At 47.2% G+C, this 26,626-nt stretch overlaps 1 protein-coding gene across 3 annotated transcripts in view; it reads left to right on the top strand.

Moving 5' to 3' along the window:
* P2RY1 (purinergic receptor P2Y1) overlaps positions 1 to 20,333 on the top strand; it is a 35,907-nt gene extending 15,574 nt beyond the window's left edge. Inside the window, exons 1-3 of one of the 3 annotated variants that reach the window (XR_012661497.1) lie at positions 12,567 to 12,845; positions 13,442 to 14,716; positions 15,237 to 20,333. Coding sequence is in view for 2 of the 3 variants with exons in the window: in XM_075098650.1 (XP_074954751.1) it covers positions 13,510 to 14,601 (1,092 nt within the window). In the remaining variant the exon portion in view is untranslated. Of the gene's footprint in view, positions 1 to 12,566; positions 12,846 to 13,441 lie in introns of those variants that run through there. The other 2 variants (XM_075098649.1, XM_075098650.1) reach the window with 2 other exon arrangements.
* The last annotated feature ends 6,293 nt before the right edge of the window (positions 20,334 to 26,626 follow it).

Raw genomic sequence — 26,626 nt, 5'->3', positions numbered from 1 at the left:
AAGCTAAAGCAGGTTACAGTAAAATAACTATCAGTGTGGACAAAATACCAGACCACAAATGACAGACATTGTAAGAACAATTGAAAAGCATTTAATAAGATACATCTTAAAATAGAGTTATGTTTCATTAGTTGAAAAATTAGGTAAACAGCTGTTGGAGATGAGTAGACGTTGCACTGAAGGCTGCTCCAGAAAGTCAGGTCGGGGTCCTGCAGCAATGCGAGTTATCTGGTTTGCTGTTACATGCAGAGCAGCAAATTCTGTGTTGGTGCAATTCCAGGAGTGAATTACATTTAGGCCCCTTGGCTGAATATCACACTGGCTATCTCAGTACTTTAAAAAAGGAATCTTTAAGGAACTCTTAAAGGAACTTTTAAGGAACAAGTTTTGCAAAATAAAAGTTCATTACATGGGATTACACGGGATCCATTACATGGGATCCACCACGGCTGCAACACGAGTGCTTCCCAGCAAGCTCTGTGTGATGATGCTGGTTCTGTGCATGAAGGACACGTTTCTCTTAAGAAACTCCATGTTAAATAGCAGTACGTTTTGGTATTGACCCTCACCTGAGACATCTCTGCAGTTCTGGGAGTACAGCTTTTCTACCTGCACCCATTTATAATTGCTCTTGATTTTACTTATATTAGAAATCAAAGTGGCAAAGAGAAACTCAGGGAGGAAATTTTGCCTTTCTACACAGAAGTTTGCTATCATTTTAAGTCAGTGCTGATCCTGCCCCCCATTAAATACAAGACATTAAAATCAATCATTAATAGCTTTAAAAGGTTCGTACAACAACAACTATACTCACTCATATTTGAACATTAATGGAGGTATTTTTCCTTAATAGTGGGTTCTTTTAGATAAATTCTAGAGATTATAAAAAAGATTATCTCTGCCAGTGACTTTTTTTTTCCAGTACATTTTTAGACTGGATTCCTGAAATAAGCTCCTGAAGCTCCAATTTTAAAAGCCAAAGGTTAATCCCTTAAAAGCTCAATAAACAATCATTAAGGGGATGGAAAGCATTAATGCAGTGCAAGCAGAGGCTGAACAGCAGAAGGGAAAGATATGCCCACAGCAGGCAGCAGCCACTGGCCTTGCCTGGGAGTGGGGAGCAGAGAGTCCCACTGCCGTAGCAGGCAGGCATGGCCCCACGGCACAGCCCTGTGGGCACTGCCGGCTGTCAGGGGGTGCAGCATGCCCAGGGTAAGCTGGTTGGATTTCTAGGCAAAAATCCAAATACTAAAAGAGGGAAAGAGCATAAAATTCACCTGAGCGGAAGGAGGATCTTTTTGGTTTTCCTGAACCGTTTCAGGGGAGCACTCGTGGTTTGAATGGCTCAACATCTTGTTTATCTGTGTGGGTTTTACCTGGGAAAGAGCCAACAGCAGCTGGGCAGCAGAGGCATCACTCGGTACCCATCTGGGCGGGCATCTGGAAGGGAATTAATGTGCAAAATGGTTGCACACAGCGGGTGTACAAAATCAGAAAAGTGACTTGCTTGGTATGAAACAGGAGACAAAATCAGGGACATAAGGAATGGAAGCTCAAATAAATCAGATATGGTGAGAGACCTGATCCCAGCATGATTCACTGAAAACAGGGATTCTGATGGGGGTGAGCTATTTGCAGGGACAACAGTCACAGCTGACCTGCAACGGTGCAGGGACTGATGCAGTCTGTAATGGCACCATACAGACTCACCTGAATATTCATCAACTGGTCTGAAACTGGTACCTGATTCCCTGAGGGACAGTGGAAACTTGTCTGGTTTAGCCAGGACTTCCCACCAATGCTGCACTGCGGTCTGCTCCTTGAGAGCATTTCTGTCTTGTGTCCACATACACTCATCAGCTGAGCATATGCGAACTTAACTTTACAACATGTCAGAATAGATTTACATTTATGGTTTTTTATGTTTTTTCTACAGTCAATATGCCTATCGTGTGGTTTGTTTTTTTTTTTAATAATGACCCAGACACAAACCAGGTAAGTCTATCTGTATTTGGAATTTAAATAAGGGAGGTGGGGACCTGGGGACAGAAGAGTCCCTGCAGCGGTGCTGCTTCCGACCAGGACTGCAGTGCTTCAGCTTTTGCAGCTCAAACTGAAGATGTTGCTTCAGCAACTGCATATTCAATTAGAAATGGCCTTAGTAATGATTGCCAGGGTATTTGTTTCCAGTAAGAGCTGAGTTGGCATTTCTTTGTACTACAAGATTAGCTTTTCATTAAGCTTTTTTATTTCAGGTACTGACATATCTCTTTATTTCTCAGCATCACCTCCTTCCTAATTGTCAATGGGAGTTGTTGAATTTTACTTTAAGTTGTCAAATATGTATTGAAGTTTCACTGAGTTACAGCGAGCCGAGGGATGCCTGGGCGCTCTGAGACACGGCCAGGAAGATGTTCAACACGCTTCGTTTCAGCCCAGTGGCAGGACAGAAACCAGCTGAGGGCATCCCAGTAATGAGCGGTGACTGCGACCCACGCAGCAGCTCCCAGGGAGGAACAGCTCTGGGAGGAAGGAGGCCAGAGTGGCTGGGAGAGAGAAAGAGCTGCACAATAATGGGAAAAGGGAACAATAGCTGAAGGAGGAATGAAAGGGTCTGGCTGCAGAGGCATCAGCGCAGAGGTACTGCTCAGGTTGCTCCTACCCTGAACAACTTCAAACCCACTGGAAGATAGTCCAAAAAAGGGGGACTTCTGAGACTTACTTTGAACTCCTGTCTCTTCTTTGTCATTACCATATTTTCAGATAATCCCAAAATATAATAAAATAGAGTATTGGCATCAGGACAGCTAAAAATCCAGGATTCATTATGCAGCAGCACTAAACTGAATAATTTAGTTTCTGTTTCCATGACTGGTATTTTCAAGGCCCTTCCTTCCCCAAGCTAAACCCTTGGGCAGGAATGTGAGGGAGGGCAGTTTGCAAGAAAGGCTACCAGTCCTAGGAGGAGGGGATGGGCAGGGCTGGTCCTGCAGGCAGGCAGGGCTGGCAGGGCTGGTGCCACAGGCAGGGCAGGCAGGGCTGGTGCCACAGGCAGGCAGGGCAGGGGGGCACCGCCACCACCCAGGGCCACTTGGGTTTCAGCACTGACAGTGAGACTTGGGCAAGGATTGCACCTTACTTATTCTTCTTGTAAAACTAGGGCTAAAGTAGATCCTCATGATCCATTAGAAAAAACATTGACAGGTCATTACTGGTAGCTTTGGACCCTTGAATTCAAGAATGACAAAAATATAGCCAGACTCTAACATGGCCCACATTTAAACAGAGCCTGTGCCATTAGCAGGGATCTGGTAAATAACATCAAATTATGCTAACAGGCTTTGAAAATTCAATTCTATGGTCAGATATTCAAAGTTTCTGTGTTTGAATGCATAAGCATGTAACTGCTGCTGTAGAGCAAAGCAAAAGGGTATGCGTGTGTTTATTTTTATCCATGTGGAAATAACAATCCAACAGAATTCAGAAGTCATATATTTTCCAGTGAACTAACGGGCCAGGGTAACTAATTGCCAGGGTATTTGTTTCCAGTAAGAGCTGAGTTGGCATTTCTTTGTGCTACGTGATTAGATTTTCATTAAGCTTTTTTATTTCAGGTACTGGCATATCTCTTTATTTCTCAGCATCACCTCCTTCCTAATTGTCAATGGGAGATGTTGAATTTTACCTTAAGTTGTCAAATAAGTATTGAAGTTTCACCGAGTTACAGCGAGCCGAGGGATGCCTGGGCGCTCTGAGACACGTTCCGTTCAGAGCAAGGCGGTCGCTGCAGCTCCTGGGGCAGCAGCCCAGCCCAGCTTTCAGACAAGCCCAGCACTGCTGCTCACTGCAGGGACGGCGCTCACCCTCGGGCAATGGGTATTGCCAACTCTGGCCTGAGCCCTCCAGTGCAGCATATCCAGCAGCTCCCATCACACGATGGCTCTGGTGAGAGCATGTGGCACAGGTGCCCTGGGAGGCCGTCGGGTGCTCTGCACCACAGCAGGCGAGATGCCACTGTATGGAAAATGATGAGTCACCCACTTCAGCTCCATCAGGATAATAGCATAGGGTGAGATTTCTGCAGGAAATATAATACCATGCGTGGGTATATGGCATGTTCCTCCTTTTATCTAGATCAACTCTTGTAGAACTGATTAGGAAAGAAAATGTGGATACAGAATAAAGAAAAGCGGAAGGATAAAAGCTCAGAAGGGCTTCAGTAAGTGGTTTTTGCTATCAGCAGCAAGAGTTCACCTCTACAACTTTTAAATTGTGTTTTTTGCTACCTGCAGCCCATAGAGAGGCAATAGGTCAGGCTTTCACCTACTATTACATTACTGTTCTCTGACTTCTTAATCTTAGCTTTCAAAAAATTGTTACAGATCAGTTTTCACGTCTTCTTTCCATGTTTCATACACAGTAGGAAAGCTTAGCATCTGAAAACATTGATTTTCGCTTTCCTATATTTTTAGTGTTGACAAAAATTATTTTAACTAAATAGATGACCTGATCAAATACTATATTAAAATATCAAGAAACAATTCTGCCTACATTTAAACATGCTTATAAAGAAATATCAAAATGGAAATGTAATTGAAAAATCCAGTATTACCATATTTTCTAATATCTGCTAAACGTTAGCAGATGATATTTACCATTGATATGATTTGCCAGTGATGCAGTCGCAGGATTTTCTAAATAGTATTTGCCTTACTCTGTTCCAGAACTGGATGCTGCCTCCAGCTGTGCCTGCTGGGCCCACAGCAGGGCTGCTCTCTCAGCAGCCTAGTGAGCTTTGGGAAGTGCATTCAAATAATTTCCCCCTGCAGACCAGCACAAAGTGGGGCCAGCACTGGAGGCCGACGCTGTGTGACTGTGCAAAGTGCCTGAGATCTGATTCCTCTGAGAGCATCTGCTGAGCACCCTTTGCACAGCTGGAACTGGCCAGGGAAGCAGCCCTTGCCATCCTGCCTGAGCCAGGGGATGCAGGGCCACCTCTTTCAAGTCCCTGCCTTGGGTAGGAGTCTGGGATCCAGCTCTCCCCACACCCACACTGCAATTCCATGGGCACAGAGGGAGGCAGGGCTAGCTCCTCTATGCTGGAGGGGTCCCTGCACGTTATTACGGCTCAGAGTCATAGCCGAGACATCTCCTTACACAAAGAGTAAATCGTCGCTGTCAGCACTGATTATTCAGCAATGCGAGTGTGTTTTCCAGCAAACTCTCCATTTGCCTTGGCCATGGTCAGAGGTGCCCTTGAAGATACATCACTAATGCCCACAGAGCACAGGTTTGCTGCAGCAAAATCAGAGAAAACCAAAAGCTTTGCTCTGATTTCTGCAGCCTGAAGAACAGGCCCGCTATGCTGATTACCAGATTCTTGCTGTCAGTATGGGTGCCTAACCATACCTGTAAGCCATAGGTATCTACAGGAGGCAAGCCAGAGCTGAAACCTGCCCAGGAGGTGAGGAGTAAGGACATACGCATAAACCTTGACTTCTGAAGAGCTGTTCTGAGGAAACGTGGCTCTCACACCCATTTCCATCACCTCAAACAAGATCAGCACTGGGATCACTAACACAGAGTGCAGAGTTAATGCTCTTGAACCACCTGAAAACTCCCTGCTACAGCAGGGCTGTGTACAGGTGGTGCCGTACAGCTCCCCCAAGCGCAGGCTCCCTCTGCTCCATCCAACTCCTGCTTCCTCACAGCCCTTGCTGTGCTGGGAAAACCCAGCTGCCTTCCCTGCTGCTAACTTTAGTCCAGGTGACAGAGAAAAAGACAGAGAGAGGGCTAAAAGAACCAGACAACCCATTATGCAGATGTACACAACTGGACATTTAAGTGCAAGCTAGTTCCAGCGAAAAACAGGTCTCAAAACAGCATTAGAGTGAGATGTGATGCTGCCGTTGCGTGCTTGGCTGTATGACGAAATCCAGCTTTGCTGCAGTGGCAGCATGGATCTGGGGGTGCAAAAGGCTTTGGGGGAGCAAGAGGAGCCAGGCAGGTCTGGAAGGAGGCGCCAGGCACCCTCAAGGCCCCGCTGCCATGCTCCATGGCTTCACTGGGTGTCCAGCCAGCTGGGTGGCCACGTGGAGATGCATCCCTGCAAACAGGAAAACCTGTCCCTGTACCCCACCGAGACAGGCTCATAGGATGCCTCGGTTATAACACCTCAGAGGGAGTGCTGTGTTCATTTCCCTCAGTGCATTAGGTGGCAAGTACTTAATTGAAATACTTAATTTTGTCTCCCTTGGTATGCAATCTTCACTGTTTCCTGCCTGTTTGTCTTCTTGGCCATTTGAGGAAACTGTGTAATGTGAGTATTAACGCACTATTAAACCTTCTCAGTAGAATTGTCTTTCCTGGCTGGTAGCTGAACAAAAAATCTTTTCTACTGAGAATAGTAATTTCAATTTAAAATGGCAATATAGGAAGGAGGCAAGATGCTCCCTGCTGTAATTAGAACAAGTTTTCCAGTATTCTGCATTAGCTTTAGATTCTGGAAGTGTAGTTGCTCTACTAGGATTAATAAGTCACGTCTATTAACTCTATTTATTGCTGTGTTGGTATCACAGGGGCATCACAGCGGCAGTGCTGATCAGAAACCATTTGCATATTCTGAAATACAGAAGGCACTTTGAAACAGCAGATTCATTATTCTTGTTGGTTTATAATATTAATAAAGGCAAAGAAGAAGAAAAGACATAGACTATTCATTCCTATGGGAATATATGACCGTCATATCGGATATTTAACAGAGCCTTACAGACCAAGTACTCCGAATTCTCATGTGTCCTGGTTTCCGCTGGGATAGCGTGTGTTTAGCTGCTTGCCGGGTTAAACCACAACATCATGCTATCTGCTCACCACATTACCCACTATTGATTATAAAATTATAATCTTTTGCATGCACAATACTGTGTCATTTTGTCTTCCAAAGTTCACATCCTGTTGGGACTCTGTCGCTCCTTGGGCCTTACGTTATACTGTGTGCAGATCTATCTAATTAGCCCATGAACAGCTTTTGTTTTCAAGACAGCAAAATGTCAGCTCAGATATTAAAAATGCACACAGGCGCACGCTCCTGTCGCACCAGGGTGGGGAGAGCAGCTTCCCGTGCCTTTGCAGCAGGCATCGGGGGTAACTCCTTGAAGACTGTAGCACAGCAAGATATTTTCACCCCTTAAATAGCAGGTTTACGGTCTCCAAGAACAGCAATAAGGACAGCAACTTCCACTTGGTAGGGGCAACAATCACAGGAGGGCAAAGCAGTGGCGAAGCAGAGACTTTGCTGGCAGAAGCACCAGTGGAGCTTTGGGCATGTATTCTGCTGGCAGTTTTTGTGAGCAGGCTGGGAACTCAGTTAAGACTTGCTTTCAACCAGTGGCGCATGTCGTATCTGCAACAGACATGTCTAATTATTCCTATCAGCTCTTGAACTGTCATTTCCCAGGTTTGTTTTCCAAAGAAAGGCGAACAGAGGCAGCCAAGGCTTGCAGCGGTGGGCAGGTCCCACGCCGTGCCAGGCTCGCTGCGGTGCTGTGGTGGGGCAGTGTGCCAGGAATGCTGCACCGGGGTCGGGGTCCTCTGCTCCCTGCGCCTCCCGCTGCCCCCCCTCTCCCCTTCCCAGTTTCCCAGGGGGACACGCGCTCATTTTCTGCAGCTGAGCGACTCCTGTGGTGCCCTGTTCAGTACGATCCCTGGGGCTGGTGCAGAATTGCAGACCAGAAAGCCACCCCGTCAGCCCTTCGCAAGTGGGAAAAGGGAATATTTGGCATCTCTTCTGGGAGATTTTACATGCCTTCCTGTTTTTCTTTATTGTTACAGACATTTTTATCTTGCACATCATTTCCTTGCCAGCGTTCAGCCTTCCGCCTCAGTTGCTAAGGGCCACAAGTTCTTGCAGGAAGGTGACAGAAATTGCTATTGCACAAAAGCATTTTTCCACATACCTGCCTGCTCACCCTCAAATTTCCCAAATAGATTTACTCACAAGTTGAGGCCAAACCTGGGCATTTTCAGTATGTGAAGCTAAGGCTGGAAGGAAAAAAAACTGGGGCAAAGAGCCATTGCTTACAGTCTGTCTACTATATCTTTTAAAGTGTTTTTACATAGAGCAGGATGAGCTTTGCATTTTTTTTTTTACAAATAAATGTTTGTTCAAATCCTTTAACCCAAAATTTCCTCAATTCTCACCTATGTGCAGGTGGCCGTTGGAAGTCCAGCTGAGGGACCTCTTACAGCTTTGAAGGTGTAGTATTTTAAATACTGCATGCAAGAGTATTTGAAAATAAAATAAATTAGTATTTCAGGCTCACTGTGGAAAATCTGCACACCATATAAGGTGTGCTGGGAAGAGATGCCACCTTCCGTGACAAATGAAAAAGGAAGTTAGGAAACGGCAAAGACTGGAGAAAGAAAACAGTGTGATAAAGCATTATTTGACCTAAAGAGTTTCCTAATGAAAAGAGGAATGAAGCTCACCAGAAGCCAATAAGTAGGTCACAAGCCAATTCTGGCAAAATGTGAAATAGGCATTTTTGCAGCAGGTAAGATGTCCTGCAGCAGGGAGCCAAGAGCAGCTCACCCTCCAAGTTCTGTGCTTACTCACCCCTTCCAGCAGCGCTCCCAGGTGAGACATGGAGTGCCTTATATATGTGTGTGTCTATATATATACACACACATGTATTTTTACCCTCACTATGAGCAGGCGTTGAGATGATCATTTATGGGTGTCCTTTCCATCAGCCTGCAGCTGGTTTGGGCCCATTGTTCATACTGGCATACTTTGAAATATTGAAATTTGCATCTGCCTTCCTGATAACCAAAACCAACAGGTAGGAACAGCTGGATTTATGTCCAGACCGTTCCCTTTGCGCACCCACACACTGCAATAGTTCAGCACTAATTGGACTGGTTGGGAATTTCCATTTGCTCTCGAGCATGTTTTTTTTTCTCATGAGAGATATATCATCCATTTGAGTTAAATCAGCTGTTAACAGAACAAAACATTCAGTTTAATGGAAATCAGTGGTATAAAATCCCAGATTTTGGAGAAAGTGCATTAAGAGGCAAAGCTGGAATGAATTCATTTTCAGCTACACCAGACAGAAACCTATTCTGCTACAAGGCATATGCTAGAGCTATGGAGGAAAAGGTGCTAATGCAACATGCTTTATGGTTGTGGTCCAAAATAAGAACAGATCAGTGATACAAGCAGGAAGACACTAATTTGCTGGCTGTGTATGAAGGCATGTAACAGTATGGCTGCTAAAAAATATGCCTTGTTCTTTACTCATGTAAGTGCTTGGACCTTTTGCAGCTGAAGCACTGCAGTCAGAATGAGCAAACTGTTAAAACCAGTACGTGAGATTTCCATTTCCAGTACTGGCAGGCTCAGACGGGCGGTGCTGAGATGCAGGCTGCCGACGAAGCAGCAGGGATGTAGCTGCTTATACAGCACGGGCTGCACGGGTCCGGCTGCAGCGGGCAGGGGGTTTCCTTGGCAGGTCCCAGGTGCCACTAAAGCAGGTGAGGAGTGAGGGTCCCTGCCGTTCGCATGCCTCTGCCCTCCATCAGCAGTGCCTGGCTGACCCGAAGTTGTAGGAAGAAGGGAAATGTAGTGTAGGCAGAGATAATAGATAAGGTTTTCAAGGCTAGGCAAAGGATGAAATATTGAGCAGTCACAGTAGCTGGGGTTTAAAAAAGGAAAAGGGATACCTAGATGAAGTAAGGTATGTGAGGCAGGAGTAAAAAGGAGCCAAGAATGCCAGTGATTCAGAAAATGTGCATAAAAAAGGGAAACACTCTTTTCTACTCTTGTGAGGAAAGGTGTGGTTCTTTGAAGTTGCTGCTGTTTGAAGTATGTGGTAGCACCTGATCTTCTGATGATGGAGGTTCTTCCCCAGAAGAAGCTGGGACATGATGCACGAGTGTGATTTTACACCCTCAAGGGTACCATCAGAAACTGCAGGGAGACAGCCTGCAATCAATGTAAGCAACACCGCCACAATGGTGTCTGCTTCGGGTGCCCACCCTTCAAACAAGCCATTGAAAAATGACATGACACTCAGAGAAAAGGTTACAGGGATGAGTCAGGTATCTTGGAAAATCCTGCCCTGGCACAGCAGACTAAATAAATTGAAGTTTCTCAGACCAGATTATAAATCTGAGCTTGGAGTCTTTAGTAACAGATCAACAGAACTGCAGCTGAAAGATGTGAAGCATGGGTTTGGTACAGATTCACTTCTGCCTTTGGATATTTATACATTTGTATTATATCTTGAATATTTGTATTGGTCCCACAAGAACATTACGCCAGATGAGGTGTCACCTCTCTATGCAGCCACAGCTTCATGCTGGATGAGGTGGTGTCTCTCCTGTCCTCACCGATGTCGGCGTTAAGCCTGAAGTCAGTGTGAACACTGCCACAGGTGCCTGGGCAAACCCAGCACACGCAGCGTGTCTTCCTGCCAACTCCTGCTAACGCTTGTGCTGGTGACCTCGTACTTCTCCAAGTCCCATAGAAATGAACACCAGCCCTGTTCATAGCCAGACTCACAAGCCCTCTTCCAGAGAAGGCTGAGAAGTCCCCATGGCCAGACCCTGCGCCTGGCTTTGCTGCCTCGGCCTAGGCACAAGCATAAAGCCTAAGAAATGCCTCCTTCCCCAGGCAGCCATGGGCTCCCTGAATTACTGCTCTGGCCTTTCATCTCCATGGTTTGGATTTACGGTGCTGCTTAGGTAACAGAGGAAAACAGGCTGTAGTTCATAGTGCATATTTACTGATGCTATCTAACGCTGCTTCAGTATGACTCAAAATTTGCTCAAGACAGGGAATTCAAGGAAGCTGCCAAGAGAAGCTACATGTTAGCAATGGACAGAGAAAACCAGTAAAGAAATAACAATTATAAAGGGAAGGATAAACTCAAAGGCTTCTTGTATGCTAATAGCTTTGCTTTTTTTTTCCTTTTTTTTTTTTTTTTTGTTACACAATAATCCAAGTCCTTCATTAAAATGAACTCTGGTTTTGGCCATGCAGCTGATTCTCTGAGGAACAAGATGGCTTTTTGACAAGCCAGCATGGTGGGCTTGATATTATTATACTGTATTCACCGTACGTCTGGTTTGTGGGTTGGGTGTTTTCTCTTGCGGGAACACCAAGGCTGAGGACTAATTTTTGCTAGCACTTTAAAATCCTAGAGGGCACCACTGAACAGTTTTGTAAACTGGGCTTGCTTTACAACACAGATTTTACAGGTGTTGCTGTTCTTGTGTCATTTTTCACTTCCCTTTCTCTTCACATTCAAATTGTATTAAAATTAAAAAGAATCTTCAAAGGAGTAAATATGCAGTTTAGGGGATGCGTACAAAAAGGAAAAAAAACCTAATATACAGGAAGAAAAGGTCTTATATTTACAAAATTTAAGCTGTTGCTTCAAAGTTGTAGTCTGTGTAACTTGCCCCAATAGAGATGCCAGGCTGGCAACTCCATCTGCATCTGCTTGCATATTCCTACAGGGGTACAATATGCAGCTGATTTCCCAATTAAGCTTTCCCAACAAAGTAGTTTTATAATTTAGACAGACTCAAAAGTTTGAAAAATGAATACATATTCATGAAGTACTAATAATCCTCCGTCTAAAACACAGCTTTTAGCTGAGAGCAGATATGACTAGCTCATGTATCACTCACCACACACCCTAACTAAAATGTGAACAAGGAAGAAATGGCTGAAACCAGCAGATTGTGTTTTGCTAAGACAATAAATAATAATCATATTCTGACTCAAGTGCCAAATGTATAGCGCTTAATTAGAGGTCAGTAGAGCATATTTCTGCTCAGCTGTTCCATTTACAGCAATTATCATGTTCGTGTAGCTTCAACTGGGTTCCAGAGCAGATTTCAAAGGGTTGAGAGAAAGCAAAATCAGGAAAGTGGTGTTCAGCAACAGCAGCTCAGGAGCACGCCCAGCACGCTGCTGCCTGCACCCCCCTGCCTGTGCCCCGCTGCCTGCACCCCCCTGCCTGTGCCCCGCTGCCTGCGTCCCCCGACTGCGCCCCGCTACGCGCCGGTGCTGGCAGGAGGGAGCTCAGCCCAGGCGCGGTGCCCCCCCCTCCATCACGGCGAGGGGCTGGAGGGGACGCTGCCCTCCTCCGCCCCGGCGAGCGCTGGGCCGCCCCGCCTGCCCCTGCCGCGCCGGCACCGGGCCCGCCTCAGCCGCCGCGGAGGGGCAGCCCCGTCCGACGCGGGGGGCCGTGGCCGTGCCCGCTGGCCTCGCCGGCGGCGCCACTCCCGCCACGCCGCCTGTGCCCCTCCGAGCCCCGCGTCTCGGGTGACCCGGGTGGGGCCGGAGGGTGGCACGGGGTGTGCCGGGTCACAGGCGCTTGCCCCGGCCGAGGCGGCGTCGGCGCCAGCCCCGCCGCGCCCCCCGAGGCGCCCGCAGCCCCCTGCCCGGCCCGGCCCGGCCGCCATGTGGCGCGGGCGGGGTGCGGCGAGCACCGCCCGCCTGCGAGGGCGGTGCGGGGGGCGGGCGGCGCGCCCCTGGGCCGAGTCGGCGCCTCGTCCCGCCCGTCCGCCCGCAGTCCGCCCGGGGCCGGCGCGCTGCCTCCCGCGGCAGAGGGGCTGCGGCCGCTGTCCCCCGCGGCGGTGGCGCCGCCATGGAGGGGCGCCCCGCGCCCAAGGCGCGGTAGAGCCGCTGCCCCCGGCTGCCCTGCCCTGCCCGGCGATGGGAGCCGGCTCGGCCGGGGCAGCTGCGGGCGGGACGCCGCCCCCCGCCGGGCGGGCGCTGCTGGCGGCGAGGAGAGGCGAGCGCGGGCTGCGAAGGGCGCCGCGGGAGGCAGGTGGGGGCGGCCCCGGCGCTCCCTCGGAGTCGGGCTGGGGCGCGGCGGCGACGCGGGGACCGGGCGGGCTGAGGTGACTCGGGCGGGCTGAGGCGACCCGGGGGAGCCGGGCGGGCTGAGGGAGCCGGGCGGGAGCGGCGGAAGCGAGGGGCGCGGCGGGCTGTGGGTCGGGACCGGCGACCGCGGAGGCGGGCCGGGCGGCGGCGGCCGTCTGAGGAGCGCGGGCGGAGCGGCTCCCCCAGCCGGCCCCGCTCCCGCTGGCCCTTCGCGGCGCTCGCCCTTTCCCTTTCGCCGTCGGCGGGTCCCAGGGCCGCGCCGGGCCAGCCCTGCCCAGCCCGCTGTGGCTGTCGCCGCCGCCCCGCCTGCCCTGCCCGTCCCCGTCACGCCGACAGGCAGCGACCCGCCGGGGCGTCCGCGGCTCCCGACCCGCGGCGGGTCTGGCTGCTGCGTGGGGGGACAGTCCGCACCCCACTCTAGACCGACTCGCGCAGGTGGGAGATGCTGAGCCGAGCACAGCTGCGTGGAAACCCTCTGAAGCAAAGCAGGACAGGTTTTAACCTTCCAGTTAGGTTTTCTTTGCTCTCTTCTTTTTCTAGATGCGTTACTGTTCCTGTAGAGACTTTGTTGCTTCACGTCAGATCTATGTGACTCTGGTGGAAGGATCATGACTGAAGTCCTCTTCTCTGCTGCTTTGAATGGAACTGAACCCAACCTGTTATCCAGCAGCGGCTGGTCTGCGGGAAACGCCACCACCAAGTGTTCCCTGACCAAAACTGGCTTCCAGTTCTATTACCTGCCCACTGTCTACATTCTGGTCTTCATCACTGGGTTTTTGGGAAACAGCGTGGCCATCTGGATGTTTGTCTTCCACATGAGGCCTTGGAGTGGCATCTCGGTGTACATGTTCAACTTGGCACTGGCCGATTTCTTGTATGTCTTGACGCTGCCTGCCCTCATCTTTTACTACTTCAATAAAACAGACTGGATCTTCGGAGATATCATGTGCAAGCTGCAGAGGTTCATCTTCCATGTGAACCTGTACGGCAGTATTTTGTTTCTAACTTGCATAAGTGTGCACAGGTACACGGGAGTGGTGCACCCCTTGAAGTCGCTGGGGAGGCTGAAGAAGAAGAACGCGGTGTACATCAGCACCCTGGTCTGGGTCATTGTGGTGGCTGTGATTTCTCCAATACTGTTCTACTCAGGAACTGGGATAAGGAGAAATAAAACAACGACGTGTTATGACACAACGGCCGATGATTACCTGAGAAGTTACTTCATTTACAGCATGTGCACCACAGTGCTTATGTTCTGCATCCCATTCATACTGATTCTTGGTTGCTATGGGCTAATTGTGAAAGCTTTGATTTACAAAGATTTGGACAATTCTCCTCTCAGGAGAAAGTCTATTTACCTGGTTATTATTGTGTTGACAGTCTTTGCTGTGTCTTACCTTCCCTTCCATGTGATGAAGACCTTAAATCTAAGAGCCAGGGTGGATTTTCAGACTCCACAAATGTGTGCCTTCAACGATAAGGTTTATGCCACTTACCAAGTGACGAGGGGTCTGGCCAGCCTCAACAGCTGCGTTGACCCTATTCTTTATTTCCTGGCGGGCGATACCTTTCGAAGGCGGCTTTCCAGGGCGACCAGGAAATCGTCCAGAAGAAGTGAACACAACGTGCAGTCCAAAAGCGAGGAAATGACTCTCAATATTTTATCTGAGTATAAACAGAACGGAGATACAAGTTTGTGAACGAATGCAAAAGATTTAGGAACAGTTTGAAAAAAATCCTCTGCTTTGAGACAGTGGGACACTGTAGTGCTTGAGTGCGTGAGGAAAATCTACCAGTCTCTCAAATTCATTTTAGGTAAAGCCTCATTTTCTGATCTTAGAAAAAGCGTAACAAAGTCAGCAGAAGAATTTTAATGGAAAATAACGTGTCAAAATTCAGCCTTCCTTCTCCTTACAATATTCTCATTTCTTTCTGACTTGTGTCAGATAAAGTAAAATGAAGTAAATCCCCTAAAGGAAGAAAGCAATCCAAGTGCTTCTGTTTTAATGACTTAGTCTCCCACATTCAAAAGCGTTCTCAATCAGCCTCTCTTTAAAAATAGGAAATAAAAATAAGAGCGAGCAGTATCTTCTCTTCTGAGGCTTAGTCCACATACCTAGCCTTTTGCTCACTTGCCGTCGTAAACAAGTGTTTAAATCAAAGTCACGATCCAGTTATCTCACTTTTACAGTTCTATTATTTCTTCATCTACTTCTAGTGTTGGTAATTATTTGATAGTTTGATAGCATTTATGACATTTATGATTCAGTCTTCTTTGAGTGCCGGTGTTTTACAAAAGGTAGGCTTACTGATGTGTGCATGATTATGCTTTCAGATTACGATGGTTGTTCGTGAAAAACCTGGACCCCCTTAAAGGCAAATTGGCTTCCAGGTGAACTGACACCTCAGCCACTGGCAGATAAGCAGGTCTCTCTAGGAACTGGTGCAAGCAGGCGCCTGCTTTGCACATGCACGTAGTGGTGCGTTTCGTGAACAGATGTCGGCATGCAAACGCATGCGGAGGTGATTTGGTTCTGAGCAGCTGAAGGTCTGATCCTGTCTTCTGTGCTGAGGAAAACCAGCGGGTTGTCAGCCGGAGGAGCCACAGGACAGGGCTGAGCACGGACTGGGCTCACCTGGGGAGCGCCTGCGCGAGCTCTGCGGAGCCGGGGGCGAGCCGCCCTTCCCGAAGGCTGACCAACATCTCGCTGCAGCGTGAACGCTTGACTGCCGGTGTTGGGAGCCTTGCTGGAGTTCTTTACGGGTAAAACATGAGAAATGTGTGTGCTGAAAATAACTGTACCTTTCAGACAAGTTGCTCAAGTTACTTGTGTTTTCATTTGGTACGAGAATATTTCTGTTCCTGTCACTCTTTAGAGATAACGTTAAGAGTTGTTTCCCAAGAAAATAATTATTAAAATGGATAATATAAATGTTTTATATATAATATATATATAATAGGGGGAATTAATTTTTTTGTACTGTGACAAATAAATGACTATTAACAAGGTATTGCAATATACTACAGACTAAATCTGGCCCTTTACTATGTATCTTCTCCAAATGTGGAATAGGTCATCCAAAATTAGCCAAACTGCAATATTGTGTAACGCGAAAGCTAGTGATCAGAGCACAGAGGAAATCTCACATAGGCAGTCTTATTAATTTCTCATATTTCTAAGAAATGTATTTGAAAATATTGTGTGCTAAAAATGGTATGAAAGCATGCTCTGAATTATAAATCTAGTGTACAAAATTAAGTTCTGTATAATCCTAAGGGTGATTTTAATAGATCTTCATTCCTCCAGTCTTCATAGTAAGAGTAAAATATTTATATTTTACTTACTGATTTCCAGTGATTGGTACCAAACAAGAATAGCTCTAGTTATTTTTTGACAACATTGTAAAGTAGCTTCTGTTCACACGTACAGCTTCTTAGTCTGCAAAATCCCTATTTATTGAACTTATTTATTAGAAAGCTAACTGTAAAGTATGTAAAGTGTGGTTCTCCATATTCATATTCAGAATTGGGCATTAATGGAAAATTTAACAGCACATTTCAGTCACTGTAATACTGTGTCTTCTAACAGAACCTCTTTATAATAAACTCAATTCCACCCTGGCTATTCACTGTTGATATGTAACCTAGTGATAAATTAAGCTACTGATTTGTAGCCTAAAGATAAATTAAACTGCTGCTTAGGAAGCATGGCTTCTTAAAGCAACATTAAGATCCCATTTAGCCCTATAAGATGAAAAATGTAGAGGTAGTGAAGAAATTCCAACCAAGGGTCAATTGCTAATTAATCCCTACTGACAAAAGACTGTGGAACAGCGCAGCCTATTTATATCACCAGAGAATGAGCCTGATTCTCAATAAATGACTTCTCCTATTATGTGATTATTTGAGACTTCATTCAACCGAGGCATGTCTTGTTTGGAATGGCAGATGAATTAAATGGGGAGAGAGCATAAAAATAGGATATTCTCTGAATCTGCTTCTCCAGGTTCAAAATCGTATTCATTTCCCAGGATTTCATGGTCTATTTCTCTTTTTCACTTAGGAAATAAAATGTTCCACTAATCCATGTCTGAAAAAAGATCCTAAACAGACACAGCAGAATGTAAAACCATACACCCAGGTTGGTCCTTATGTAGTTACTTACAGTCTTTTTGCAATATGTCTCTTTAATATGGCAAAGTTGGCTGACTATTACAGTGTGTATGAAATCCAAGTGCAACAAAACTCTACAAAACTAACCAGCTGTAGCAGGCTGGGCATGCTGCAGGAGAGACCCACGGCCCGGACAGACACCCTGCCAGGGAGATCCACCTTCTGGAGCTCGTTTCGGCCACCTCTGTTCCAGCATCTGCCCTGCAGTCTTCTGGGTCTTGTACACCTGCAATGTTTTTATGCTTTCCTCGTGAACCGTTGGACACTCTCTGTTTCATCTTGCCTCACTGAAGGGAGCTGTGCAACCAGCCAGATTATTCACCCAGTTCATTACTGAGGTCTGTTCTGATTATTTAATGAAGATCTCTTCTGATCAGCCTTGGCAGGCAACTGCACTTGGCATCTTCACCTCACAGAAGTGTATGGGAGCCTCCCACCAAACACCGAGAAGGATCATTAAATACATTTTACACACAGTTTATTTTCCATCTTTCCGATCCTATGACCTGCAGTGCTAACACCTCAAACTGCATCCTGCTCTGATGTGACTCCCTGCTGTACACATACTGAGATGTCACAGCCTCCTCTGAATCCAGCTGGAACTTGAAGCTGAGCCTCAAAACATCATGTAAGGTTCCCGGTCTTTTTTAGAAGTATTGCTGTATTTGACATGGGGCAGTTGGAGCCACTGCAAAATCATGCCAGATTCGTAACTCCTCCCAGACGCTTACCTTTTACCTGCAGCATGACGGAATTGTGTCTGTTGGGCCACCCCATCAGAGGGGAAGCTGGTCAGATGTGGGGGGATTGGACACCACTGGGACAAAGACCAAGCAGTTCTTCTCCAGGCAGCGTGATGGCTGGTGCCGTTAGCTCCTGGGGAACTTGGCAAGACTGTTCTTAAATATTTGCCTTTTGGCACTTATCCTTACTATATTTGTGGAAGACAGTCGGTCCACCAGCCTTAGAGGCAAAAGGTGATCCCTGTGTTTATACGTAAACATCTGTGATGGGTATAGTCGAAGAAGCCTTTCTATAAGCCACTCAACTGGAGTTTCTTTCTGACCTATCAAATATGCAAAGAGAATGCAATCTCAGCTGCAGCCTTTGGCCTGTTAATTAATGATCAAGGACGACAATGGGTTGCGTTCACTAGGAACGAGATTCAGCTCATCATCTCACTACAGGAAGACCACCTAAAAGATCCACCTTCCCTCATTGTGCTGCATTAGCCTTCAACTAACAAATGAGATGAAACATTTTATGATTTCGTGGTTATGCTTTTAACCTATTTTTCCTCTGGGTATATTTGGGAATCTTAATAACTACAAATCATTCACTGAAGATGCCAAAAGGTTTGAAGTAAATAGTTATTTAGAGCTTAAGTTTTGCCAAAGCATTCTACAGTGATCCACGCTGAAACAAATTATTATTCATTAGCTATATTTTGCTTCCTCCAGCTCATAGGGTTAATTTTTTTCTCATTTATGTCCATAACTCCCACATACGGTAATCTTCAACACAAAATGAAATCAGTATGAAATATACACATGATCTGCTCTCAGTTTGTGTATTTTCATAACAGCATGCAAGATTTTTTGTTTTAATCCAGTTCATCCGACGCCAAGTTAATGAAATAATGATCAGACATAGGGAACCAGAAGGATCTTGCCTGACCCTGCTTTGAGCAGGAGATTGCACTAAACGCCCTGGTAAGCTGCCTCCCAGCGCGAATTCCCCTGCAATCCTGTGGAAGGTGACTGTGGGAAGCTGCAGGGCCATTTCTGTGGCCGATGGCCCATGAGGGAGGGACTGCTGCAGAGCATCCCACCGCCTTCCTGCTCACAGCCAAGGGCAGAAGCTGAAGATTTGTGGGCTCATAGACATGCTGTAATAGCCCAAAGAGGGATCATGCCAGGTTTTCCTGAGCCTGGCATCCTTCCCGTCTCTTTCTTGATGAGGAAGGGCAAGGCGGGGCGACACACAAGGCTCCAGGCACCCTGGGGTGCAGGAGCCTTGTGCAGCAGGAGCCCCAGGGCGCGGGCACTGCTTCTGTGGCTGCTTCAGCTACAGGGCTGAGTCCATCTAGAGCCCCCTGAGCGTAACACGCTTGTTCTGCTTGCTCTGGTCCCACCGAGAGCCGGGCAGAACACGTGATGGAAAGGGCTGTTCTTCCCCGCTGCCACACACAGACAGTCCTACCTGGAAAGTCAGGTCTGTAGCAGTTAAGCACACTGGCCCTGGGGGTGCCAGGAGACAAAAGAACTGCTAATTGCCTTTCTGGGATTCTTTTTTTTTTTTCTTACTAGTTTTTGTATTCAGATTGGTCCAGAAGAAAAACATTAATAAAGTGTGGTATGTCTTAACACAGGTATTACTTACTTCTGTGATAAGCTTATTATTTTTCAGGTCTATACATTTGTATTTCTTACCTGCAGTAGTTGGAGACTAACTCTGGAAAAATTTTTGAAGGAATCTATAGGCCTGAAGTTGAATTTGAATATTAAAAAAAATGTATTCCAAGCTCCTGAGCAGCCACATTTGACAGCTGCCAGTTGCAAGCGGGACGGTGCAGGTAGAGCTGCAGGGGTACGCTGGCCCTCAGGTATAAGTTGGTTTGGCCCTACACTAAAAGCCCTTAACTTAAAAAAAAGTAATAAAACCAACAATTATAGTTGCTTGAATAGGACTGTTTCACCCTACTTACATTTGCTGTATTATTCCTAATTTTAGGTGCTTTGCACTGAATCAAAGCCTACCACAGAATATTACTTCTGGAGCCTAACTGTATTGGCACAGTAATTTCAAATACTTTGGGGACATATGACTTGTGAATTAAAACCACTACTTATTTTGTGGCTATGAATTACAGTGTGTTTCAAGGATATACGTGAAAATGTTTATTTTTCTATTGTACTGTGATTTTAATATTGCTAAGTTCAATTTTTGTGTAAATACTAGTGAAATTTGACTGCAATATCTGCAGAGACAGTGCTACTTGGTATTTAAGCTCAGGCTATGTAACCGCTTTAATTAAATAGTAGTTAAAAAAGCCCCTTATTTGTCTACTATTTTAACGAATAAAAGGATTTTGTTTTTTAATAAAGCATGGGGTTGTTTGCATGTACATTTACTGTTAGGCATGGCTTTTGAAGTTGTAACTATTTTTAGTGGCAGCAGAATTGCAGCCACAGAGTTACTGGCACTGTACCTAGCAACCTCACTTTGAAACTGCTCCAATAAAATTATGAAACACTTTTTCTGCCTTTTGTATTATTGCAGTTAATTCATGTTTCCAGGTGATTCTTCAGGCAGTGATACGTACTTAAGAACAGATAATAAAAGGTTTGCAAAATATATAAAATTTAAAACCTTGAGAAGAACCAGGCAGATCAACTGAGGATCAAAATAAGTGAGTAAACGAATGACGCTTCATCTTCTAGGATTTTAGGGGACAGCCTGTCCACAGGTGGCAGGTGGATGACCCACCTCCTAACACAGGTGGAAGCAGTATGCCTGTGGTTCTGCAGGCAGAGGGCTGAGCCAGCGTCCCGCTCCGAGCACCCCTCCCATTTCTAGCATTCGGCTGGAGAAGAACCTGCTCCCAGTCCCTTTCCTTCAGCAGCTCCTGCTTGGTCTCGGGTATTTATTCCTGCAATTACTGCCCAGTATGTGCAAACATAGTCTGACAGCCTGGAGTGAATCACCTACTCTGTACAGATCAAAAGCTAAATCTGTCTTTACAGAAACTTTTCTTTCTCTTTGCCAATGGCTGCTGCATGCTGATTTGTTGCAGGATGCGGAGTGACTATTCCTTCACAGACAGCTTAACGTTTAAAAATCAATTAAAATATTTAATCCCCTTTTTTATCCATATTTTGTCTGACAGTATAGGTATTTCAGATTTTATGTCAACCCCTATTTACATGCCATTGACTTGTTTCACTGCCTGCAGCTACCCTAACTTCACACAGCATGGAGTTTCATTCTGCTTACCTCTTTATTCATGTTGTGAATAAACAGTGCCCTGCAGTGCCCTGAGGCAGCCCTCCTCCCAAGGGTCTTAGGCTGGGGCTGCTGCTAGGAGAGCTCAGGGGCTCCAAAGGGCCGGGCACAGGCCGCCTGGACCTGTGCTTCTGCCAACTCCTGCATCCCAGCTTCCCGCAGCAGCACAGTTGCTTCAGGTGACCAGGGCAGAGTTTCTGCCATCTTCTTCCTGTTGAGGCAATTGCAAGAGGCAAAATCCCAGCACAGAGCCCAGGGACCCAGGCCCTCAGCCAGCATTACAAGGGGAAGAAGAGAGTTCTCTTTTTGGAGATTTCTTGATCCTGTAAGCTGATGGTACAGGTGTGAGGCACTGACAGTGATGCTGTGGTGCAAACTGCAAGTACATGGGATGTAATATATCTGTACTTCATTTATAATCTGTTTTATTTTAAAATGTATTTATCTATTTTATTTTCATTTCTTTTTCCTATTCTTGGTTTATCTTTGCACTTTATGAAAATGTTTTATCTTTGCTGTAACATCCCTTCAGTTGTAATCACATTTTCTTATCAGTAAATGGATTCCATCCGCAAAAAATTGTGCTGTTTCACACATTTCTGAAGTTCCCTTTCCCATCCAGCACCCACTAAGACCTGATGGCCTCTTCCACCCTCAGCACAGAAACCTTTAAATACCGACAAGTAAGTCAGGTCTAGAGATGTGGGGGTTTGTAAAGCTCTGCTCTTGCTGATTATATTTAACATAAACAGCAACATACAGTATGAAAATGCTATATTTTAATCCTTGAACTGATTGTGCGTTTGTTTCTAGCTTTCTTTAACCTTGGCTTAAGCGTGCAAATGTGGTTTGCTGTTACCCTGCAAATGTGAGGCAGTGCATGAACACAAGGAATATTTGTTTATAAACTTTTTAAGAATTATCTTACAGCCTTAGAAAAGAGAGGACAAACCTGTGGCAATAAGCAATGGGCTGGATAGATAAATAATTAAATAAATGGGGGGTTTCAAACCATGCAGCTCAGGTTTCTGTTGCCAGCATCAGGCTCCTGCTCTGATGTAAGTGGGAGGGAGATGCTGGGAATACAGCTGAATGGTTCGGGCTGAATTCAGGCAGGCTGGGCTGTGAGCAGGTCAATGCTTGGAGGCTACTGGGAGAAGTGACACATTCCCATGGGATTTACCCCGAATCATCGCTGGCAGCAAGGCGGGTGGCCAGTGCACAGCCCCACTGGACTTGGCAGGGTCCCAGCCTCGCTTCCCGAACAGGCGTCCCCGCAGCTGCCTCCCTCCCCTGCAGCTGTGCCTGCATCCCCGTGGGGTTAAACCTGACCGAGGGTTAGGCGTGAGAGATGCAGAGCTGTTTGGTGCTGCTCAGACTGATCCAACCATGACTGCTGGCAGAAATATAAATACCTGGAGGCTTCACAAGATACATGGCAGCTGAGTGTGGGTGTCACAAATGCTAGCAGTGCCTCTACGTGAGGTACCAAGAGGACAGTGAAGCGCAGGGTGTATTTATAGCCCCTGGGGCATTCACGCCAGCACAGTGCTCCTTTGGGAACAGTGTCACTGCCCTGCGAGGTGGCGGTGACCCACTGCTGTTCCCCAACCCTGCACCAGGAGCGGGGTGCTGAGGAGCCCAGGGGAGGCAGCTGCCCCACTCATCCACCACTCCTGGCCAGCAGCCAGGCTGCATGAATGGCTTATCTCACTGGCATGGCAGGAGCAGAGGGTGCAGGAGCTGGACAGGCTCTCTGTACCTACACCTGCCCCCTTTAGGGTTCTCGCTCCCGAGCCTGGGTCAAGGCAGCTGGCACTGGGCAGCAACCAGCAGGCAGGTGTTCTGAAGCACAGGCATACGCTGGACTTCCCAGCCGAGAATCAGGCAGCAACTCCCACAGGGAAACCTGTTACCAGGGTCCTGAGCAGCTGCACCTCTGCCTGTGCATGCACCACGGGGCTGCTCCCCGCCCATGGGAGCATACTTGTGTCCCTGAGTGTCCACCGGAAGATCCACTCATTTAAAGTGCTTGAAACATCATTTACATTTCCTGGCATTCCCATATAGCCAAGGAACAGCAGAGCTATTTACGTAAATAATTCATAAAGTCTTCCCCATTCAGTTTATGACCCTTCAACGCAGCAGCAGCACCAGCAGCCGCCCTGCACGCTTCTCCCGGAGACTGCGGCAGTGCCCCAGGGACAGACTGAAATCAATCAGCAAGAACCCTGCTGCTCTCACGGACACTACTCAGCAGGAGGAGCGCCTCAGCTCTGTTTTAGTGACATTATGAACCAAAGCTGCGTCCTAATATGTGTTATTGGCCATTGACAGGAGCACTTAGACGCTTGCACTGATGGCTGTAAGTGCACCGCAACACAGGGGCTGGGGCATCCCTCTGCCTTTAGACTGGACACAGTCACGCTGGGCTTGTCCCCTGCCCACTGATTGCAGAGCGCCATGCTCCAGTGCTGCATGGTCACGCAGGCACCCACCCACCCCCTGGCAGCACGCGCTCGCTAACAGAGATTTCTCTGTGCGAGTGGGGTTTGTTGGTTAAAAGAGTGAGCGCTTAAAAATGCACTTCCTTCCACTGCAAAGAGTCTTCTGTAGGAAACAGATTTTTTCTCCAAGACAGTGACTAAGAAATGGTTCAGCTATGGAGTTAACTGCTAACTCAGTGGAAAATGGTGCTGGGGCCAGGGGAGCGGTGCAGAAGCGGACGGGAGCAGGGCAGAGCCAGCACAGTGCCTTGGCCGACCCACCGAGCAGCTGGGAAAGCTGAGCAGAGAGAATGCAAGGGGCGAACATTCAGAAGAACACAGAAGCAACTTCTGTAGAGCAGATAGCATTTACTGTTGGACATCAATATCCAGCATTTGAATTATCATAGCACCAAGGCCCTGCCCTTGATATCAAGCTACCCAAACAGACAGAAGGGACTGACAGAGGTGCAGAAGGGAGGATCCTGCACACAGCTGAGCATGCCAAACAAATACGCTAGAGACTTGGGGCACAGCCCCAGCGCCTCTGGAGGAGGACTCACTCGCTTGGTCTCTCTGGGACCCAGCTGGGAGAAGCTTTTGGGGGTTATACACAGTTTTCATACCAAATATTATGCTATTATTAATTTCAGAGTTAAAAAGTGCTTTTAAGAAACCACATAAGTTTAATTCTTTGCGGACTACTTGCAAGGTAGAATTTCAACATCCTCAGTATAAACACTTGAGAAGTTCAGCCATACATGGAAAATAAATAAACTTTGCATGGTAGAAGAGAAATGATTTATTTGTTTTGTATTGCTGAGCTGTTTTTATGGGAGGTTGATCAAATGACACTGCCCTTGCTGCTGTTATTTCCTTAAAGCCTCCACTGACCCTCCCATGACCGAGCAGTGTCAGCACTGGCCCTGGTGACCAGGAACAACTCCAGCATGGCCAAACCCTTCCTGTGCTGAGCCAGGACGGGGGGTCAGACCTGCCACCTCCTGCCTCACTGGGAAGGTGCTGCAGCTGCTGGAGCTGATGGTGTTGGGCTCAGGCAACCCAAAGTTCATCTCTCCCCCTTTGAAGGTCGTGCTCAACATTGCGATGTGCATGTCTTCCTTAAAGGGAAGAAACTGTGGTTCTGTCGTGGCTGCTTTGCCTGTGCATGGCCCTGCTCTGCATGGCCCTGCTGGCACTGGCTGCCCTTCGGCTGGCTCTTCCCTGAGCATCAGTGTTGGGCATCCCCACAAACACCAATGATGTAGCTCACTTGTCACCCTGAGAAATCTTTTCTGCTCCAAGAAAGCTTTTGCAGCAGCGAGAAACCCCTCCTGGACCAGCCTTCAGAAACATAGATGAATGCAAAATGAAGTCATACAGATTCTGCCTCATCATACAGACAGGTGGGTACATCCTATGTAACCAGTAAGAGCAGTATGTTGTGTGGATTTTGTTCCTGCTCCAGGAGAGTTGTGAATTAGTGGTGCTGCCATGCAGCACATCCCAGGGGACACATGCAGCTTTGGCAGGAAACCTGGGACCAGCACAGGCAGAGACTATAAAATCCTGGTTAAAAATAATAAACCAGAAAGGGGACCATACCTGTGAATTTTAGTTTACTGTAGGGGAATAGACAGGGATCGGCGACCGGAAGATCACGGGATGTGACGGAAAGATAGACTCCTCCCCATAGGAGTGGCAGGAACAGGAAGTGCAAGAGCTATATAAGCGTGTGACACAGTTAAATAAACGGACATTTTGTGTCCATCATATTGATGTCTGTGCATCACTGTCCCCAGGGTGGGTAGAGCCCTGTGTCCCGGAGATATGCGGCCCAAGATAAGTTCTCCCATAGAAGCGTACAGCAACAGTTTACAAAGTCAAACTTAATTTTTGCAAAAAGAAATCATGATTATGAGCCCCTTTGGGTAATTTTGTAGGTGCTCTTTGGCCGCTGGCAGTCGGAGGAGCCAGCAGAGCCCGTGGGCAGGGGAGGCAGCGCGGCAGGTCGGTGCTGCTGCGAAGGGCCTGAGTTGTGCTGACAAGTGGCAGGAGCCGGGACAGAGTTGAATGTGCAAACATGTAATTATTTTTTCCCCTGGCAACTCCCATTCCCCTGTTTTCTATTATAGTAATTCCATAACCAGCAACATCCTTTACTGCATACCTCCGCAGCAACTGCTCAGCGTAGTAGTGCCACCCAGGGACCACTGGCTGGAGGTCAGCTGCTGAACCAGCCCATCCCCATTTCTGTCCCCATCCCCATCCCAACTGAAGGCTTCATACAGGACTTGACCAGGCACAGCAGAGGATGGGTTTTGCCTCTCCCTGCTCCCCTCGGCTGCAGTTAGGCAAATAAAGCAAGAAAAATGGCCTTGCAGGGGTTTTGTAGCAATTACCAACATGGCGACAACAACCAGGCCAGATAAAACCAGCATGCCCAGGCCCTGCCTGTGCTTTCTTTTGAGCTGCAGCTTTCATCTGCCTCGGTAATGTGTCAGGACACGTTTGGCACAAATAAAGAAGTAAGTTGTTGTTTAACATTCTTGTGTATTACTGAGCAGTGGCAGCGATGCTTCCTGTAAAACATATCTGCAAGCGTGGCAAAGCTGTTTGATATTACAGCCTTATTTAAAACAGCATTTAGATAGTAAAAGCAGTCATTTCCCTCCATCCCCACATACCAGCTACCCATTAAAATTCCTTCTCATGCTCTTGCACAAAGACTAATTTTGGCAAAAGACTGACTTGCCCTAGATTTTTAAAAGACTACTTGTTTTAAAACAAAGTCCTTCGGGGAAGGAAGAGAGCTGGGAGAAGAACTGCTTTGGCTCCTGGCCCCACAGAGGGGTGCTGGAGGGGAGCGGGAGCTTCGGGCACCAAGCAGGAGGAGCTGGGGGAAGGACTGAAAGGCTGCCATTCACCTTGACATTTACACGCTAAAAATAAAGTTTCCAATGTTAAACACTTTAAAAAAAATTATGCCAATATTCAGATATTACTTAAGGGACTCACAGTAAAAGCTCCAGTTTTATTAGCCAGCTCTTGCTACCATTA

The sequence above is a fragment of the Phalacrocorax aristotelis genome, chromosome 7, assembly GCF_949628215.1.
Source record: "Phalacrocorax aristotelis chromosome 7, bGulAri2.1, whole genome shotgun sequence".
NCBI classification, from domain to species: Eukaryota; Metazoa; Chordata; class Aves; order Suliformes; family Phalacrocoracidae; genus Phalacrocorax; species Phalacrocorax aristotelis.
The sequence above is the reverse complement of the archived record's forward strand: the minus strand, read 5'-3'. Positions and strand labels throughout refer to the sequence as shown.